Source organism: Stigmatopora argus, chromosome 23 (assembly GCF_051989625.1).
Source record: "Stigmatopora argus isolate UIUO_Sarg chromosome 23, RoL_Sarg_1.0, whole genome shotgun sequence".
NCBI lineage: Eukaryota > Metazoa > Chordata > Actinopteri > Syngnathiformes > Syngnathidae > Stigmatopora > Stigmatopora argus.
In genome coordinates, this window is record NC_135409.1 from 8,045,485 (window position 1) to 8,065,409 (window position 19,925).

General features: G+C 44.4%; 4 protein-coding genes across 10 annotated transcripts in view; 3 read left to right on the top strand and 1 right to left on the bottom strand.

The window, feature by feature from the left end:
- LOC144069277 (pleckstrin homology domain-containing family A member 5-like) overlaps positions 1-7,293 on the top strand; it is a 21,317-nt gene extending 14,024 nt beyond the window's left edge. For 2 of the 7 annotated variants that reach the window (XM_077594532.1, XM_077594534.1), the window contains 16 exons: positions 6-86; positions 532-576; positions 657-737; positions 803-955; positions 1,305-1,406; positions 1,474-1,606; positions 2,083-2,123; positions 2,425-2,595; positions 3,350-3,482; positions 3,618-3,739; positions 4,331-4,531; positions 5,206-5,343; positions 5,427-5,507; positions 5,590-5,732; positions 5,900-6,066; positions 6,447-7,293. In XM_077594532.1, coding sequence (XP_077450658.1) covers positions 6-86; positions 532-576; positions 657-737; positions 803-955; positions 1,305-1,406; positions 1,474-1,606; positions 2,083-2,123; positions 2,425-2,595; positions 3,350-3,482; positions 3,618-3,739; positions 4,331-4,531; positions 5,206-5,343; positions 5,427-5,507; positions 5,590-5,732; positions 5,900-6,066; positions 6,447-6,481 — 1,827 coding nt within the window. In that variant the 3' untranslated portion in view covers positions 6,482-7,293. Of the gene's footprint in view, positions 1-5; positions 87-531; positions 577-656; positions 738-802; positions 956-1,304; positions 1,407-1,473; positions 1,607-2,082; positions 2,124-2,424; positions 2,596-3,349; positions 3,483-3,617; positions 3,740-4,330; positions 4,532-5,205; positions 5,344-5,426; positions 5,508-5,589; positions 5,823-5,899; positions 6,067-6,446 lie in introns of those variants that run through there. The other 5 variants (XM_077594535.1, XM_077594536.1, XM_077594533.1 and 2 more) reach the window with 4 other exon arrangements.
- Positions 7,294-8,934: 1,641 nt separating this feature from the next.
- On the top strand, positions 8,935-12,239 carry aebp2 (AE binding protein 2). The gene is made up of 8 exons (XM_077593954.1): positions 8,935-9,543; positions 10,015-10,243; positions 10,326-10,433; positions 10,516-10,702; positions 11,150-11,274; positions 11,345-11,412; positions 11,490-11,603; positions 11,668-12,239. Exons 1-8 carry the CDS (start codon positions 9,071-9,073, stop codon positions 11,678-11,680), a joined length of 1,317 nt encoding a protein of 438 aa, XP_077450080.1. The 5' UTR covers positions 8,935-9,070; the 3' UTR covers positions 11,681-12,239.
- A 195-nt stretch (positions 12,240-12,434) lies between these two features.
- On the top strand, positions 12,435-13,582 carry ndufa5 (NADH:ubiquinone oxidoreductase subunit A5). The gene is made up of 5 exons (XM_077594283.1): positions 12,435-12,557; positions 12,796-12,840; positions 13,103-13,219; positions 13,273-13,338; positions 13,414-13,582. Exons 1-5 carry the CDS (start codon positions 12,537-12,539, stop codon positions 13,513-13,515), a joined length of 351 nt encoding a protein of 116 aa, XP_077450409.1. The 5' UTR covers positions 12,435-12,536; the 3' UTR covers positions 13,516-13,582.
- A 27-nt stretch (positions 13,583-13,609) lies between these two features.
- On the bottom strand, positions 13,610-19,757 carry cog5 (component of oligomeric golgi complex 5). Its single transcript, XM_077594282.1, has 22 exons — positions 19,622-19,757; positions 19,362-19,501; positions 19,174-19,231; positions 19,032-19,086; positions 18,902-18,971; positions 18,691-18,811; positions 18,317-18,447; positions 17,622-17,781; positions 17,384-17,496; positions 17,228-17,305; positions 16,974-17,055; positions 16,695-16,890; positions 16,465-16,626; positions 15,788-15,887; positions 15,595-15,705; positions 15,450-15,512; positions 15,276-15,379; positions 14,959-15,196; positions 14,738-14,814; positions 14,134-14,260; positions 13,948-14,027; positions 13,610-13,877 (listed from the first exon to the last, which is right to left on the bottom strand). Exons 1-22 carry the CDS (start codon positions 19,674-19,676, stop codon positions 13,757-13,759), a joined length of 2,442 nt encoding a protein of 813 aa, XP_077450408.1. The 5' UTR covers positions 19,677-19,757; the 3' UTR covers positions 13,610-13,756.
- Positions 19,758-19,925: the final 168 nt, after the last annotated feature.

A 19,925-nucleotide genomic window follows, 5' to 3' on the forward strand; every position in this document is an offset into this window, starting at 1 on the left:
GCTAGAAAAAGGAGAACGAACCGCTTATCTTCACCATTCACACTTTGATCGAGAATTCGGCGCCACGGCCGCAACTCTACCAGCAAGTAAGATTTCAGGCCGGGATCTGCCTTGAGTCGCTCCTTTTTTTGGGATTGGGTCGCTCTTCAAATCCATTTTTTTTGGTTTGTTTTGGCCTTTTTTTCCCACGGATTCCGGACTCAAGACAGACCTTTTGCCTCCCATGTCGCACCATCTCTTTCTCCATTCTTTTTTTTTGATCATCCACAGGAAGAATTGATGTATTTTTTATTTCATGAGTGCTTTTGATTTGTTTCACTCGCCATTTTGCTATCGATTTCACTTGAACATGGCTTGTAGTTTGCTACTACACAGTCATGGCCGAACGAACCATCCCATCCGGCCCGCCGTGTCGTTTGACGTCAATCGTGTGTCAAAGAATGATATACTTTAAAAAAAAATGCTACACATCCTCTTGCAAACGTTTTCAATTGAATTTTGTGAAGGTGTACCGCTTTTGTTTCCCTCCAGGTTCCTTCCGAAGACTACAAAACGCAAACTCCAGAGGACACTGACGTAAGAAGAAGCTCATCTCCAAGCGGCTAAGATAGCTAGCTCATCTTAAACTAACGTCCATCTCCGATTGGCTGTTTCAGACCAAACTCAGCAGGTTTTGTGAGCAGGACAAACTCGTGAGGATGCAAGAGGACAAATTGCAACAGCTGCACAGAGAAAAGGTACTTAGAAGCTAACGGGAGCTAACAGCCAGCCACTAATCCAATCGTTTTTGTTGATTTTTCAGCACACGTTGGAGACGGCGCTGCTTTCCGCCAGTCAAGAGTTAAGCGAGCAGAGTCATCCAAGTAGTTTGGGCACTCAAAACCTGATCCAGCAGCGAGACGTACTCCAAAATGGCCTCCTTAGCACGTGCAGAGAGCTTTCCAGGGTCAATACGGTAAGCTAATGCTAGTTTGGCGCCCAGAAAAATGACCTTGCTTTGCTTTCAATTCATTCGGGGGCACTTTTTGGGGTCACTTCCTCGTCAACGTTTACGGCTAAAGCCGTATACAACAATTGCGCGCCTTGTTTTTTTTCCTGAGTACATTTTTTTTGTTTTTAAATGGAGGATGGGATCCATTTTGAATTGTTTTTGTCGTTGGAAATGAAGGAGGCGGAACGTCCATTCGGCGACCTGTCCGTCTGTCAAACGTCCGTTGGCGAAACGTCTTTAGGCGAATCATCCGAGTACCGTTGTGTCATTGTCAATGAGACATTGACCCTTTGGGGTCGCTTTGTCGTTTCAGGAGCTGGAGCGTGCGTGGGGGGATTACGATAGGTTGGAGGGTGACGTCATTTTGGCCAAATCCAACCTTCTGGAGCAGTTGGAAGCACTGGGAAGCCCGCAGGTTCTCCATTTTTTTTTCTCCCCACCATATTTAATTTTGTTATGATCATTATTATTATTATTTAAAGTACGTGCACGTGTGCGTGGGTATTCAGACGGAGCCTCCGAGCCAGCGCCACATTCAGATCCAGAAGGAGTTGTGGAGAATTCAGGACGTGATGGAGGCATTGAGTAAAAATAAACCGCAACGCAGTACAGATAGTGAGTGAACCGCGACTCTGTGTTTACAATTTGAATGGGTGGGCGGGTCACTTCAAAGGGGGAGGCGGTCTAAATTTGGGCCCCTGAGTGACACGCTGGACAATTGCAGATCTTAAAAGTATCCTCCACGGGCCACGGGGGATTTGTTGACCTGGGCTAATTGCCGCTCACTTCCTATATGATTTAAATGCTCATTTCCTGTTTGGTGGTCACTTCCTGTTGATTTTGGGCATCTCCAGATCACTTACTATTGATTTTTGCTGTGAAAATTAATTGATAAACACGGAAGGAGTATATAAAAAAAAAAAAAAACAACCCTTGTGTAGTTTCAAACATAGTCGTATGTTTTGGAGTATCTATACGAGTGATATAAGCACGGAAAACGGTCAATGATTTGAAGCTAACATCAAAACTTGCTAGCATGGCATAACTTGTTTGGGATATGATCAATGACTGTCTTTTTTTTGTTGTTGTAGATTTGGATTCCAAGCCGCTTTCCAGCCAGCAAAAAGATGAGGTAAGCATGACTTGCACATTTTCAGCCAAAAACAAACAAACAAACAAACAAAAATAACAACACAGACTTGAAGTATGACTCCGTTTCGCTAACCTCAAATTCTCAAGCGTTTTTTGGGGGGTCTGTTTTTCTTTTGCTTGTGCGCTCGCCCGGTTCCTTTTTGGAGTTCAAAATAATAATAACGTCATTAAGTGTCAATGGCTTTTCGGACCGGTGTGACCTTTGACCCCATCTTCCCAAAATCTCCCTTTTTTCCCCGGCCATTTTTTTTCCTCCGAACGGCTCTGTTAACTTTCGACAGGCAGTGCCATCGCTGCCCCTCGGAAACGGCGCCCCCCCTCGTCCGCCTCTTCCGCAGTACTACAGCTCCTCGACGTCGGAGCGCCCCCCCCACGCACCCCCCCGGCACCCCAACTCCGGCGGCCGGCCGCCTCCGTACACGCAACGTGAGGACCGCAAATCTAGGAACAGCGTAAGAGCGAGGGGGAGACGTCAAACGCCGGGCGTCTTCGTATTTGTGGCATCGATCCGGCGGCCGAGCAAATTCATTTTTGTCTTTTTTTGGCATTCATCCTCATCCTCTTCCCACTTCATCACAGCCAGCTGGCCAATTTTCAAACTCCTTTCCTCCCCTCGGAAAAAAAAAAACGGTCTTCCGAGAATCCCTCGCTTCGCCCTTGAGTTATCTCGGCGACGTAGGCTCCGCCCCTTCTTTCTGTTTCGGGAAGGTCGGCTTTCTTTGGGCCGGAAATCCAAGAAAATGTACAAAACTAATTGGAGGAAAGGCTAGCTTTAAAAAAAAATTAAAATGAACATTATTTTAGCTAGAATCTAGCTAAAATAATGTTCATTTTAATTTATTTTTTTAGATGATAGCTATTATTTTGAGAATGCTTTTCTTATTAAAAGCCTGCCAACGGATGAACCCAGGTTGCTTCGCTACAAGTCATCAGCGTCGTCGTCGTCGATCAAATGTGTGGGTGCATTTTTTTTTTGTGGGTGACGCATGCAATTGTTATTTGCCGTGCCTGTGAAATGTGGCATGACACCCAACATTTCATTCCAAATCAAAAAGAATGAGAAAGGCGACACGCGCGATTGGCTTTTGGGGAAAAACGGAGGCCATCCGCGTCTGTCGTCGTAGCATCGTTGGCTATCCTCAATCACTCAAATTGGATCTTTTTTTGTTGGTTTTTTTTGTCCGACGTGGACCCCTGACATGGCAGCAAGGTCCAGACTATCGCTTGTACAAGAGCGAACCGGAGCTGACGACCGTAAATGAGGAAGTGGACGAAGTCAACGGCGAAGACAAGGAAAAGGACAAAAATGAACTTCCTGCGGAGAAAAATGACATGGCAGGTAACGATACCACAGCTTTGGGATGATAGCGGGGATGCTGTCGTTTCGGGGCGGGGGAAGGTTTTTCCGTTTTTATTCACCATTATATTGTTCGATTATTCACCTATGTGACTTTTTGTCAAATTCTTCTGGCAGTGGCTCTGTACCCGGTGGGCGTGGTTTCCCCGAGGAGCAAATCCCCCAAGAGCCCTCCCGAGTCGACGACCATCGCCTCTTACGTCACCCTGAGGAAGACGAAAAAGCCCGAAGCCAGAACGGTACGGGACGTGGGGACATAGTGGCGGGCGGCGCAATGTCCCACAAATTAGTCAATAATACATCTACCCACACATGGGACACAATTCCTGAGTAAAACTAGCAACCAGAACCGACATGGACCGGTTCTAAACTACCACTATTTGTAAAATGCTGGATTTGACCGAATTTGAGAGCATTTTGAGCCGTTTGGCGAATGGACGTATATGGACGTTTTTTTGCCTTCATCGCGACATCCTCGCAACATTTTACCGAGGAATTCACTTCCCTGGGCTCGGTTCTAGTGTCCAAAGAGCTCCAGTATTTGTATTTAATCATTAAATGCTGTTTTCGGCTGGATTTGACCCGATGGCTGTCATTTCACGGCTCGGTTCTGCTACATCTGCCCGCCCAAGAGTGCTTATTACCGGGCTGCCATTGGCCAAACCTCTGTTCGGCCAAACGTTCATTCGGCGACCTGTCCGTCTGTCAAATGTCCGTCGGTGAAACGTCTTTAGGCAAATCATCCGGTCACGTTGTGGGACGCCACGATCGCCTTGCGATGAGCCTTTAAAGCCTGTCTCGCCATGAACTAAACTTGCTTTTGTCTCCAGGATCGTCCCAGAAGCGCCTTGGCAGAACAGATGGGCTACGCGGAGAGGGAGGTGGGCCGGCCCAGGATGAGCCTGGAGGAGCAGTTGGAAAGGATGCGGCGCCACCAAGAGGCATCGTCTCAGCGCGACAAGAGAAGGGAAACGCTATCTCGCTCGCATTCCTTCAGCAAAGACGACGACGAGCCCTTGGCGACGCCGCAGGTAACGCCAGCCACTCTTTTTTCCAAAATTCCCATTGGAATGATTCCTTTGCCTTGGCCAAAAGGCCTCCCCTTTCAAAGTGGACCTAGTCCCACCCACAATGTGTATTTGCCGCACTATAAGATGCAACTGAGACTTGAGTTTTCTAAAGTGTGCCTTATATGTGGATCAATATTGCTTCATCATTGTATGAAACTCCCTTTAGCGCAGTTGATGTATAACACAAGCCACTACTACAACTCCCTCTAGTGTATGTATAACACAACCCGCTATGCTACTACTCCTACTACTCCTCCTCCTACTACTACTCCTACTACTACTACTCCTACTACTACTCCTCCTACTCCTCCTACTCCTCCTACTCCTCCTACTCTTACTACTACTTCCTCTAGTGGATGTATAACACAACCCGCTACGCTACTACTCCTCCTCCTACTACTACTACAATTTCATGTATAGCATACACCTCTTCAACCACACCCCCATCCAGTGAATCTATAACACAATCCTTTGCTACCGCTACTACAGACCAATCTACTGGATGTAAAACCCACCCCCCCATTACTACTACAGCTCCATCTAGTGGATGTAGAACACACAACCCTACTAAAACCTGCATATTGGAGTACTTGACAAAACAAAACATGTCTGTCTGCGTACGTCAACGTCCGAAGGCCTGGGCACAGATTAAAGGAGCCGGCGCCGACCCCGCGGCGCTGGAAGCGGCGCTGGAGCAAGTTAAGATGCTTCAAAATGAGCGCAGCGCCAAGGATGGAACCCACACGCAACGCTCCGCCGCCACCACGTCGCAGGTAACCGGAGCGTACCCGAGCGATCCGTCGGGCTCCCGCAGATTCCACGGGTGACACTTGGGGGAATTTGTTTCCCCCCACAGGAGGAGCGGCTGGCCGGCGAAGGCACCGGGCAAAGCCCTCGCCGTTCGCCGAGTCCCGGGAGGAACGACGCGGAAGACCAGGTGGCGTGCGTGCGGGGAAAAGAGGGGCGGCCGAGGGATGGCGAGCGACGCCTTGACGTCATGTTTGGACCGGGTTTTTAAGATGGGCGAGACGCAGACGGCGGTCATTTTGGACCCGCGGACCGAGACGCGGCATGTGGAGATGGTGAAGCTGGGTTCGTTCGACGGGGACCCAATGGGAGGAGGAGGAGGAGACCACGCCGCCTCCTCGCCCACGGAAAGCCGGTAAAATGCCAATTGGCCCCAGATGACAAAATGACTCCAAAAATGAGCCAGGAATGAATGCGCAAAAAGCCACAGAAAATGATTCAAAATGTACAGGAAGTGACCTCGGAATACTCGGCTAATACATGTAATAATAATAATAATAATAATTTGTGTACCTTGTGCAGGTTCCAAAGCTCCTTCCCAGAAACGGCGAGTCCCGAGCCACAAGAAGAAGACGAGCACCACGTGGACGTGCCGGCGCTCCAAAATGCCCCGGAGGAGAACCACACACAATCCTACAAGCAGCTAGCAGAAAATGACAAGAAAATCAACAATAACAATTTATTGGCCCGTAAGTATCAGAGAATCCGTCTTTTTTTTTTAAACGCAAAGACTTTTTACGCACCAATTGTAACTCATGGCAATCTCACGCAATGACGTGGGTGTATTTGCACCTCAACTTTGAATATTATAAACCTTCAATATACTTATATAGGCCTTAAATATAAATTATAATACAAAATATAGCACTGAGCAACTTACGAACAAATTCAACTTACGAACAATCGCTCGGAACCTAACTCGTTCGTAAGTAGGGGAGCGTCTGTATTTGTACTTTGCGTTTTGGTGGTCATGATTAAAAACGACTTTTCAAACAATACAGACCATCTTTTTTATTTATTTTTGGTGGAGACTATTGTTTTGAGCCCTTCTTTTGTCCTTTCTTTACAGCACAAAGGTTGACTCTGGTGAGCAACGACACGTGAGCGAGCGGCCAGGCGGACAACCGCGCCTGCGTCCTATCCCGTAAAGCCCGAATGTAGCGACCTGTAAAAAGAGCGTGCTCTACTCCGCAGCTTCCAAGTGTTCCCACAAGACTGAAAATTCAGAGCGTCCGTCCGGAGAGCCAATAGGTGGACTGTCTCTTTAAAACACCCACGTTGCAAACTTTTCTACTTGCTATACCCACCCGTCTTTATACGTACGTGTACATTCTTTTCGAAACCAAGTCAACTTCATTTGTTTGAGTCGTTCAATTCAAAAAACCAACCTACCGTATGTACTCGCTAGCCCTTAAAATGGCCTTAAAATCGTTGGATTTGACCATTTCTGGCCTATTAGCCGTCCCCAATTCACAATTTGGTTTTAACAGGGAGTAAAAATGTGTTACTTTGAAGGGGAAATGTTGAGAAAAATCATCACAAGTGCTATTTCTGAGATAATATATGAATTGAAATGCACATTCTTAGGGTCAATATCATAAGGAATTAATGTATCCAGTAATGGTTGTTTTCATACTGCAAAACAGAAAATAACCAACAAATAGTAAATCTTACTTTGCCGACATCTACGGGTGAAAAAGAGTATAACAAGTCTTGTGCGCATGTAAGCCGTACGCTTGATTAAGTCACCATTTTTTTTAGTTACAAATACGGCTTATAAGAATAAGAAAATACGGTACTTACCTAGCGAAGCGGCGTCGTCTTGCTATTTCTTGACGCTTTGACCTGCGGAGAGACGCATTGGGTCACAAATGGAACAACAAACAAACGAAATAAAAGTATTTTTGTTCCCCCTGCCTTTATGTTTAACACACTACTTTTACTTTTGAACTCAGCTGCTTGAAACAAAAACGAGATGCCTCAAATATGATATGTTCAAAACGCCCTTTGCCGTGTTTTCCGGACTATACATTGCACCGCAATTAGCATTAGCGTTAGCTACATAGACAAGGTCATTTGTATAACTTTGCGTTGAAACCACCTTTGCTCATGCTAAGCTAAGATGTCATGATGCTAGCAAGACTGCAACGGTACGACGCTTTCCCGGCATGCGCGCGAGGCTAACCCTTAGCTGTAGTAGCTTAGCAGTCTCCGCTCAAATCAGTTGCTAGTTTGCAGGGAGCCATTTTGTATCCGACCGACTTGGCTCTGGAGACCATTTAAAACTGTCCAAATGACTGTGTTTACTTGTGTAGCATTAAAAACTATCTGAAGGCTTGAAAAACACAAGCCAAGGCCTTCAAAACTATAAGTAGAAATGAAAACAGAGATAGAACTTATAAAAAGCACATCATTATGCAACTTCAAATCGGTAAACATGTCTAATTATATAGGTTTGATGCATATTTTAAATATATGTATGTTTATAGAGTAAATGTGTCACAACCCGAGAGTGCCCTCTAGCGGATGAGATTGTTTACTCCATGGTTGATTAGTGTTTAAAAAAAAGTATTACTGTATAAAATTCTATATTTTGAAAAAAAGTGCAACTCATGGTCCGTAAAATACGGTAGTCATAGAATTGGGAATAAATGGCAGTACGTCGCTGCACAACTGTTGCCATGTTTTTTTGTTTTGTTTTGTTTTTTTCAAGAATGGCAGCAACATGGTGGATATAATAATGCAACTATGCATAACATATGCTAAATTGAGGTTAGGTACAAAGTTACGACAGTAAATCTTTAGCAGTGCATGAACAAGTCTTAGGTTTTGTAAATTGTCATTTTAAGAGCTCAACGGCAAAATTGACCTTCCTCTCCCAGGCCAAATAAACTCATTGAAGTTTACAGCAGAAGAATTGAATTAAAAATAGTGAAAGCTTACCTAAGTAAATAGAAGGAGGCCATTGAAATTTGGAAGTGGAAAAGCTGTTGTAGAATTGTTTGGTGAATCAGAGGACGTGTACGAAGCAATAAGTGGGATTTAAAAAATTGAATATGTAAAAAAAAATGTATAAAGACAATAATTTATGAAGACATTAGAAGAAAATCAAAGAGATTATTATTAATGTTATTATAGTCAATATGCAAAATGTTCATACACTGTGTTTTATATTGTGTAATAAATGTTGTTCATAAAAAAATAATGTTTTCGCTTGGTATGTATCCAACATTATTGAATATTTGATCAAAAAGATATATGAAATGCGTCATGATATAGTTCAATTTGAAACGACGATTTTGCTGTTTGTTGGACCACGTGGAGCAGTTCGACCACAATGCCAAAGATTGTTTATAACATGCAGATGTATTACTACTCTCTAACTGAAGCACGAGAGTGCGATTTGTTCTTTTAAACTAAGCTCTTGTTCCAAATACGATTCATTTTACAGTTCTTATGTACAATAGCGTATTACCAATGACTTAAATGTTTATTTTGTTCAAGCGTAATGGAAATGACCGAACGATAAGTCACTTATATTAAACGATCTTCGTCCACGAGTAGCGTGTGACGTCACTACAACGCCTGCTGTGTTCTACGCTTGAATTGAAGACAGTAGCGAAGCAACTTTTTTCTTTACAAACTATAATACCCCCAAACTGAAGATAAACTGAAGACTCACAGAGGCCAAACATGGCTCAGATAACAGCCGAGGGAGCGGAGCGAGATTCTCAACCAACAGTAGCGCTTCGTGACAACGGGGAAAGCGTTAATACCGGCTCTGAGGGACAGGCCGACTTCAAACAGGAACCGGATAACAGTAACGAGATTGAGCCAGTAGTAATGGACGTGAACAGTCGTGGTGCGTTTGCGGGCAACTCGTTGCTTGTCGACGACGCCGTGGAGGACTACGGCGGGGACGGCAAACTGTCCGAACCGGGCAAGAGTCCCGCGCAGGGGAGTCTGGCGAGTAGCACCGAGTCCGCTCAAGAGGGTTCTCGGGTCCTGAAGCAAGAACAAAGAGAAGGAGGGAACGGGTGCCCCTCGCCGCCAACCGAGCACACAAAGGCCGCTGAGAAACACGAGCACGGTGGTAAAAGACGAGCCAGCCTTGAAGTGGCCTCGTCCGACGGCGAGCCGCTCAGTCGGATGGATTCGGAGGACAGGTTTGTTAAAGTGGGAAACTTTAACTTTACAAATTCATTCGGCCACTTGTCGGTCGGAACCTAGCTATTTGTTATGATTTGGTGTCATAAAATGGGGCTAATGGGGGGGGGGGGGTCCTCCATGTTGATACACTCAACACAAAATAAATATTTAAAGTAAAAGTTTAATGTAAAATGGATGTCGGGTCAGACGTTGTGGGGCATTCAGGGTCACTTCCTGTGCAATTTGGATCATTTCCTGTTGATTTTAGGGTTTTGCTGGGTCACTTCTTGTTGATTTGGGAGAAATTGGTGTGCATTTACAACTATTTCCTGTATTTCAAGCTCACTTTTCTGTTTCTCTTTCTGTTGAAATTAAATGACCACAGACTAAGAAACACTGAACAATTTAACAAAAGAAAAATACATGTTAAAATGGTCAAACCCGTGGATTGAACTGCCCAAGTACTGTCTTTTTTTGCGTGTTTTCAGCATCAGCAGCACTTTGATGGACATGGAGAGCATCGCTTCAAGTGGCCGTTCCACCCCGGCCATGTTCAACAACGGCGGCTCGACGCTCGCGGGCAACGGTTCGATGCCGGCGAACGGCAAGTCTTTAAGCTACACTTGCTGTTGGGATCACTGCCAGCTGCAGTTTCCCTCCAGCCCCGATTTGGCCGATCACATCCGAGCCACGCACGTGGACGGACAAAGGGGAGGAGTGAGTATTCCCGCATTGGAACGCCAACGGCGGAACGACGCGGCTCCACCGACAAAACGTCTTCTGCGTGCGCTCCACGTAGGTTTTCGTGTGTCTTTGGAAGGGCTGTAAAGTCTACAATACGCCGTCCACCAGTCAGAGCTGGCTTCAGAGACACATGTTGACGCACAGTGGAGACAAACCATTTAAGGTGATGGAGCACAACTGTCAGATTGGTGCTCTCCGACACATTGGCTAACATGCTTTTTTGGTTGTTGTTTTTTGCGGGGCAGTGTGTGGTTGGAGGTTGCCACGCCACGTTCGCCTCCCAGGGCGGCCTGGCCCGCCACGTCCCCACTCATTTCAGCTCGCAGAGTTCGTCCAAAGTGTCCAATCAAGGCAAAGTCAAGGAGGACTCCCCGTCCAAGGCGGGTCTCAACAAGAGGAGGAAGCTCAAGAACAAGCATCGACGCTCACTGCGTACGTACAGAGACAAATATTTGACACAGAAAATGAGGACTTTGATGGTTTTGTGGGTGATGATGACAGGAGTACATTGTAAAAAGACAACCGGACTAAAAATACGATGCGCCGAATAGTCGTGAAAATACGGTGCTGACTGGACCATCTCAAAAGTATGAACGTTTTGATACTGACATGTAGGCGGGTACGACGATGGATTATTTCCTGTTGATTTAAGTGTCACTTTCTGTTCAGTGGTTGCTTCCTGTAGATTTTGGGGCATTTCCTTTGCACACACACAATTTTGCACGTTAAAATTGTTCACTTCATCATCACATTTGCGGGCTGCTACGTTACCGTTAGCTCCCGGAATGTTAGTTTAGCACCGTTTCCGGTTGGTTTTGCTTTTTTGCCTAGTATAAGAATGAAAATGTGAAATTATTATTTTTGTTTTTGTTTTTTTAGCTCGGCCTCATGATTTCTTTGACGCCCAAACCATGGACGCCATCCGCCACCGGGCCATATGCCTCAACTTGGCGACGCACATCGAGAGCCTCGGCAACGGTCACAGCGTGGTGTTCCACAGCACGGTACGCGCAAATACTTCCCGTTATCGTTTGTGTTTGGATGCTAAAAATTTAAGCACGCGTGTGTTTTCAGGTCATTGCCAGGAGGAAAGAGGAATCGGGCAAGGTCAAAGTTCTTCTGCACTGGACACCGGAAGACATGTATTTGAATTTTTTCCTTTTTTTTGTCATTAAACGGGATTAGATTAACGTGACAGATTCCCTTTTATTTGTCAAAGATTGCCTGACGTTTGGGTGAATGAGAGCGACAGACCTCAGCAGAAAACCAAAGTGGTGCACCTGTCCAAGCTTCCGACGGACACGGCCGTTCTGCTGGATCCTAACATTTGCAGGTACGTGTCACGTGACCAATTTGCCGGCCCGCAAGGCTTACGTTGGCTTTCTGTTCTCGCACAGGACCTTCTTCTAAGGATTTCTTCTAGTCCGCAAGTCCAACGACATACTAACTGCTTCGTTTTCAGAGTTTAGAAACTTCTTTCTATGGTATTTGGACATTTAGAGATATAGTACTGTCATTCTAACTAGATTCAAAGTAGAGAGAAGCTGTCTTTGTAAATACTTGAGATTTGTAATATATTTTTGTACTGGTATTTTTTTATTCCAAAATGGAGCCTAGGTGTAACTTTTTAAAGAAAATAGTTGCTCTAGTTAGATGTGAATAAATATTTTAATCCCTGTGTGATTTTAGATGCTTTTAAATGGAATTATTGAAGGTTTTTTTAATAGATTTTTTAAGAGTGTTTTAGTGTAATTTGTGCTGTATTGGCTGCTAATGTACCATCATTTCTCGGGTTTAATATGTATTTTTGCTCAAAACTGAGGGATTATGGTATACCATTCCTTTTAATTGAATACTATCATAACTGCTGTATTTTTCTAGTGTAATTTCCATGATACATAAACTTCCCAGATTGATGCTTTATCCTTTTTATTGCTATAGAAACAATAAAGTTTGGTATTTTTTAAAACATGCAGTAATGTGAGTTCTCTACAACTAACTAAACAACTGTTTTGTTCAGTTGACAAAAATACATTTTGCCTATAAAACATTTTAAATAAAAATTTCTACGCTAACACGTTTGACGTAAACGGCGTAAAATTCCATTATGAAATAAGCGTGTTTTGATTGTTGTGCCATGTTAGCGCATTTTTGCCCCCACCAAGATGGCCGCCGCGGAACTACGTCATTATAACGCGTTGAGCATTTGCGTGACGTCAAAATCAGTGGCCGGATTTTGCAGCGAAGGATCGAGTGTTGCTTCGCAATGGCCGGACTCTTGAAAAAGGTACAAATAGAGGTCAACGTTTGTGGTTTTAATCAAAACAAATAGCTAAAATGAACATTTTATCTTTAAAGGTGTATTTTTTTTTGAACTATGGTTATCGAATGCGTGCATTGCGAGCCAAAAGTAAGCGCTTTTGGCTGGCGTAGAGACGAGCTTGTTTGTTGTTTATCCATTCGAATTGACTTTCTTGTTTGTTTATCCAATCGATTTGTAAACTATATCAAATGCTCTTTTCTAGACAACCGGTCTGGTTGGTCTGGCAGTCTCCAATAATCCACATGAGGTGAGACACAAACCCCAGAATCCAGACGTAACGTGATAATCAAGGCGAAAAAAAACATGGTAACTAGCTAGGTAATTATAATAACCTAGTCCAGTATTATAATATGCTAGCTACCATTTTTTTCTAATGTCAACCCTATTAATAACAAAGTTGGGACTAGATTTATTTTCCAATTAAAATAATGGACGTTTTCATTAAATTTGCTGAATTGCATTTAAAATTCTAATCGTTATTGTTTTTAAAGCTAATTCCTGTGTTTTAGCGACTTCGGATTCTCTACTCCAAAATCCTGACGTCCTTGCAGGCCATCCCGCAAGAGGCCGCGTACAGGAAGTATACGGAACAGTTGGTCAACGAGAGGTTCAACCACGTCAAGACGGTGAGTTTGGACAAAGTGGGCTCGTCTGTGCCACGCTGACGTTTTCTCAACAGGAAAAGGATGTGGAAAAGTTGGAGACCAAGATCAATAGCGGACAAATTGAAGAAGTCATATTCCAGGTTACGCTAAGCACATTTTTTTGGGAGTCAACATTTGCCCGTAAGCACAAAGTTGAAATATTTTTGCGTTTACAGGCCGAGTGCGAGCTGGCTTTGACTAGAAAGATGGCCGAGTGGAAACCGTGGGAGCCTCTGATTGAGGAGCCCCCTCCCAACCAATGGAAATGGCCCATCTGAAATGACCACTTTGTACTACTATACTAGTATTTAAAAAAATGGAATTAATAAATATGGCAAAATCTGATCATTTGTTCATTCATTCTAAATGAGCTCTTGGTTGCGCATCCTATTTTTTTTAATTCATTCCAGATTCAAACAATGTCATACAAGCAAATGAAGCCAAATTAGCGTTAGCGTGCAACGTGACTAGCCACTTCCACCACGGGTTATTATGAAAGGTAATATTTGTATACATTGCCTATCCACGGGCTTCCGATGACGTGGCTTTCTGCAACAACTGGAGCATTATGGGATAGATTGGTGCAAATTCTTTCCCTTGGCGAGCCCTTACGGACTGGACGTAAGCCTCCAAAGCTCCCCTTTGAAAGACATTTGTATTTTTTTTTAAATTTAATCACCGATTATGCCCAGAACTCTTGATCTGATTACCTGAGCAGCGCCAGACGATCCTTCTCCGAGGGATGTTCGTCCATCCACTGGGAGTAACGGGCGATGGACCACTCCGCTCTCTGTGGGTGACGACATTTGAAAAAACGTGTTAGGGGTGGGTGGGTGTTTTTAATTTCTATCATATTTTTTGCGGCACGCGGTGGCGACGGAGGTTTGTTTACGTGCCTGGTGAGGTGATCGGAGTTCAGCCGGCGCTCTGGTGAAGAGGAAGTGAAGCACGGTGCTGTAAGGAATCAAGTCACCCACAACTGGACTCTTGACGATCAAATTGCTCGTCTGAAACAGCAGTGGCCTAAAATGCACCGGGAGAGGGGGTCTTTAAAAAAAAAAACAATCACTGTGGGTTGGAGTAAAAAGTCCTATTTTTGGAGTATTCATCTTGTGGCTAAGAAAATATGGGAACTAGCTAGGTGGCTTCAAGCAGCAAGGACTAAATACAGAACTAGCTAGCATTGGCTAATGGAAGTTTTGTCAACCCGTTAGCCAAACTCAAACCTTTTAGAGAGCTGAAAATAGTCCAAATCCTCTTTTTAATAGCCAATCTTTTGTTGTCATTTCAATATGTGTATTAAAAATGAAGAAAGAAATGTGATTTTTGCCAATCAATCATTTTCCAGTGTATTTTTACTGAAAATAAATCTATTTTCAATTTTTTAAAACCTGTTTATATCCCTCTCACATTTTCACCATAGATGAAATGTTTGAAATTGGATGAACATTTGATTTTGGAGGATTTGTAGAAGCCAAAGTGCTGCTGGCAAAGACATACCTAAAAGATCGTAGCAGTCTGTAAGGTTTGCCCAAGTCGGACACTCGTCGGCATAGCGGAGCGACAGCCATCTCCATCTGGGGGGAAAAAAAAATGTAAATAAATCAATACAAAAACGATGAATTTTGACACAAATGCGTTTTGCTTCATTGACTTCCAATCTCCTAAATAAAAAGCTCAATTTTCTGTTCCTACGAGCAATTGGTTGACGATACTGGAACCTGCGCAAAGTCGGCGGCCAAGCGCATCTTCCCTCCTTCGCCCAGGGGGCGGAGCAAGCTGGCGTGTCGCACGAATAGCTCGATGGCGCGCCGAGCTATGGATTCGCTGCTTTCGTAGATGAAGTCGGCGCACTGGAAATGTCGGAAGTAGTCGGCGGTGACCCTGGAGATGAAGCCCTGCAACTCCTTCATGTAGAGGGAGCACATGACGTCGGGCTGAGCCGACTCGGGCAGCTTTCTGGAAAAAAAAAAAATCAAGCTCCGATTATTTAACGGTTAAAAAAAAGGGTATTTGATAGTCCAAGACTAAGGCCGACCCTGAAAAGTCTTCCTGGTGCAACGTGATGATGATGGCCTCGATGGAATCGCTTACTGACTGCAAGAGCGGATGGACGGCGTTGCTCATCAAGGAATGCACTTCCTAAAAATAAAAGAATAAAACAATGCATTTGGCGTCAAACCCCCGTATAATTTTTTTATTTTATTTTTACCTCCAGAGAAGATGAAAGGGCCTCAGCGGGAGCTACCAGATGGGAACCAAAACCAGAAATGATCTGTAAATTAAAAAGTTAAAAAGGTAAATAAAAGTAACAAAGACCAAGGCAGAATATATCCAAAAACACAGGAACTTGTTACCCTGGCAACGGCCTGCTGGAGACGGTAAAGCGAATTGACCACCGCAGTGTTCCTCCTCTGACCTTCCGTGATCGGAGCAATCACCTGACTGGCGTCGCTCTGAGTGCACAGCTGCAAAAGCACGTCGGCGCTAAAGTCATTGTCGTCGTTCTGGCGTGTGTAGACTATCGAGAAAAAATAAAAGCAAATGTACCAGCTGTTCAGACTTGACGCAGAAGAGCTGCACCGTCTTGGCGGCGTTCTTGGCAACGGCCAGGGAGAGGTCGGAATCCATGGAAGCCACGTTCAGCTCGCTGTCAACAAAACACAATAATCCCTCAAGATACAAGCTCCGTGCATTCCGGGTACCGAGCTCGTATGTCAAATTAATGTTTCCCATATAAAATAAGTAAATACAAATTAATCCGTTCCTACCCTTGGGGAAAAAAACAGCTAAAAATGGGATATTACAATGGAAGAGACAGACGGTAGCGGCTAGCGGCTAACGGCGGAGGACAAGAGACACTTGACGTCAACACGTTCAGTTCGCTACACTTTTGTGATACTACGTAACATAACAGAAACTTCAAATTTATACCTTAAAATTTACAAGGCTTAAATTTAAGGCTTAAATGAACTTGGATAACTAAACATACAGACTTAAAAATAAGTTTTAATCTTACGTTGGCGAGCTAGCTCAGTCACGGATACGCCACTTATGTTTTTCTCTTATTTCATGCTTAATATTGATTGGAAATTTGCTTTGGAATTTTCCTCCTATCTTAAATTTCTCGTATATCGGGACGCTCGTATGACCGCATTTTCTTTTCTTTAAGAACTAGCGATGAAAATAGAAGAAAGTGGTCCACTCCAATTGGTGCACCTTCTGACCTGCTGATGGTCTTGATGATGGAGTCCAACTCGTCGCTGGAGGGCGGGTTGCGCCCGCCCATGGGAAACACCAGGTTTATGGGATCGAACAGACGAGACAGGGACTTGGACAGGTACGCCGCTTCGTACGGATGCAGAGAATCCTTCAGAAGCTTCTCCGGGCTACGCAAAAAAAGGGTTCCACGTTTCCAGACTGCCGTCAGAAGCCATTTTGGCCAGCAAAGACTCACTTGTAGTCGGCTTTACTTTGAGAGAAGAGATCCGGGTGGTCCGTTTCCGGCTCCAGGGCGCCGTCCGTTCCGCCGCTGTTGCTTAGCGAGCTGCGCAAGCTAGCGCTGTGCTGCTGGAGACGGCGCCAGAGCTCGTTGTAGAGTCGCAACAATTTGGGGTACTCGCCTTCAAACGCTTGCTTCAGGAAGGAAGAGGCTGCCGACGGGAATAGACCTACCCCATCAGTTTTGGCCCTTTTCTCTCTCGCCACGCGGGTCGAAAGATAAAAACGGAAAGACCTTGAGTCGCCGTGTGAAATCCTTCCCTCAGTTTGTCGGTGACGTCCGTCCAAAAGCTTTCCAGGATATCCGCTTCGCCATCCTGGAATCAAGTGGTCGAGCGTTCGGTGCCACTTTCGTGACCGGACGAACGAGTCGATCGGCGAGCATTTTGGCGAAACGTCCGTTCGCCGAACTGTCCGTCGGCCAAACGTCCGTCGGCGAAACGTCTTTCGGCGAATAGTCCGAGTAGCGATCGTGGCGACGCGACGCACCTTGTTGATCTCGTCCATGAAACGCCGATGACTGACGGGGTCTCTTTTCTTATTCAGCACTTTATGAAGATGTTGCACCTAAAAAGGATGTCGGGGTCACCTTCTCCTCAAGTGATTGGCTGCAATTCATTTCAAAAGAGCATCGACGTTCCTCACTTGTATGCAAGCCGCGCATATCTGGTCCATCAGTTTCTCCAAGTTTGTCCAAAGGGCGGCGCGGAAAGCCGGCGTGCTGCCCGGGGTCGGGAGGACGGCTCTTCCGGGGGCGCCTGAGGAAAATAAATGGAGTCCACCTTTGAAATGACCCTGACAAGAACCCCCCATGAAAAAATGCTCCTTTTACCGTTGGCTCAATTCCGCTTCATTTATGAATGAATTAAAAAAAATGGTTTACCTCTGGGGTTTGCGGATTGCGTCAATCCTTTAATGTCCAAAGCGCTGACGATGTTGTCCTGTATGCTAACCTGATACGAGCCCACAACAGCGCTGATGGTTTCCTTCAAACTACCCAGGTTGTAGAAAACCTGCAAGGCTGTGCCAACCTGTGTTGGATTCTGACACAAGAAAATAAAAAATAATTCAAAAAGGGAATAATACGGGTTAAAAAAAAAGTACAAGTTGACAGCAATCTTCCCTCTATTTTTTTGTTTGTCTGGGCAGAAAGACAACCTCCCTGAGCACACGGCGTACCGGTGTGAGGAACATCATCATTGCTCACTATGGGCACACAACAGTATCACACCAGCCATAAGCAGGTATATGTCTACTACACATAAATGATTTAGTAATAATAAAATGTAATGATTAATATCTATGAATGGGCGGCCCGGCGGATGAGTGGTTCGCGCGTCGGCCTCACAGCTAAAAAAAATATATAAAAAAAAAAAAGGATTTTATTTTGTGCGCTCCATATGATTTGCTGTGCGCAGAGAAGACGAGAGTAGTGCGCAATTGCGCATGCGCGCAGCTTAGAGGGAACATTGGTTGACAGGTATGCCAGTATAAAAGCCTGTATTTAATTGAAGTTGCCGCTAGACATGGAGGCAGCCATGTTATTATTGTAGGTAATATTTCAATTATTATTCTTACTTGAATTTCTGTGCCCTGCTCCAGTAATCGTTTGGCCTGGTTTTCCACCTCCAGCCTGGCTCTAGCGATCAGCACCAGGTCGTTCTGGATCACCTCGATGCCGCTCAAATCCACTCCTTGTGACAGATAATCTGAAAATACATTGCAGAAGTATTAGAAGAAAAAAAACACAAAAATAGATTCATTTCTATCATGTTATTTGTATGGAAACGGCTGCAACGTGGCCAGCCGCTGTCCAAGTAACAAAAAAATGTAAACACACACAAAATACAGTCAAATTCTGGCTACTTTTAATTATCACTGGATATTTTAGGCATTATATCAAGTAGGGCAAAAAAAAAGGAAAAAGCAAAACATGGAAGGGATGTCCTGACCTAGTTCGTTGAGACTGTGCGCCGCTTTGGTTATTTCCCGACTGCCGCCCTGCAGTTGAACTTGAAGCCTCTTGCTCAGGTGCAAGATCCGAATAATTCTCCGCAGAAGATCGCAAGCCACCTGGACGAGAAGGAAGCGATGGCGTGTAAAATCCGGTCAACTAACACTTAAGGTATCTAGGAACGGACTCCATATGAATAGAAGCTTTACCTGTAATCTGCTCAATTGGGTGATCCTGGCTGTGATCTTATTGTATGGGTCAACTATTTTGTTTCGAATCCTGAAAACACACAACATTTATATACAGAGCTATAAAGATCCACTAAAAACTCTTGTTAACCTGTCAACAGCTGCTTGTAGAGCACTAATTCTGGTCTGCATCATCTGGAGGACCCCTAAAAAAACAAAGATTCTCTGAAGATTATCTTTCATTCAGAAGCGAATGAGTGTTTATGTTATTCCTCAAATACTTAAAAGGGTACCTTCAAGAGACTCGATTCCAGTTGCCTGAGCCAACAAGTCCTCGTGTCTGGCTACAACCTAGCAAAAAAAATATGATCATATTGACCTTTTTTTTAATACACCACTTCCAGTCCCCCAAAAAATGGACGTCTGATTCTGCCAAGAACGCTGAACTACCGTGTTGTGTAGCACTTTATCGCGATCGTACCTGGCTATGAAGCTCTTTGTCAAGTTGACTGATTCCTTGTGCCAGTTTTGCCAGCTGTTCAGCGATGACAGCATGATGGATGGCTTGAGCAGTATATATCTTGACATCAAAATCCCTAGCAAGGAAATCAGCATAGAACTCTGCAAATAGAGCGAGAGGTTTCATTGCGATAAAGTTGGATTGCAAACCACGATCAAATAACGTTGGAAATGTTACAATCACACATTCTAACGCCACGGTTGGTCTTTGAGGGAGTTTACCGTCTTTTAGTGATGAATTAATCGACTGATTATTGCTATAATGCAAAGTATCCATGTTGACCTGACTTCCGTAAACGACGGGGCAGGATTCTTCTTCTACGGTTTTGTTTTCTCTTTACGGCACCATTCGCAGAGCTTTACGACAAAACCTTACGTTCATTTCAATAAAGCGTGTACTTTGAAAAGACTTATAATTGCTATATTTAACCGAATAATTGAGCATTTTATTTATTTTACAGATACAGTAAATTAAATGGGTACCAAAATTATTCGAGTTTTCATTAACATGTACGGCTTGTGTGAT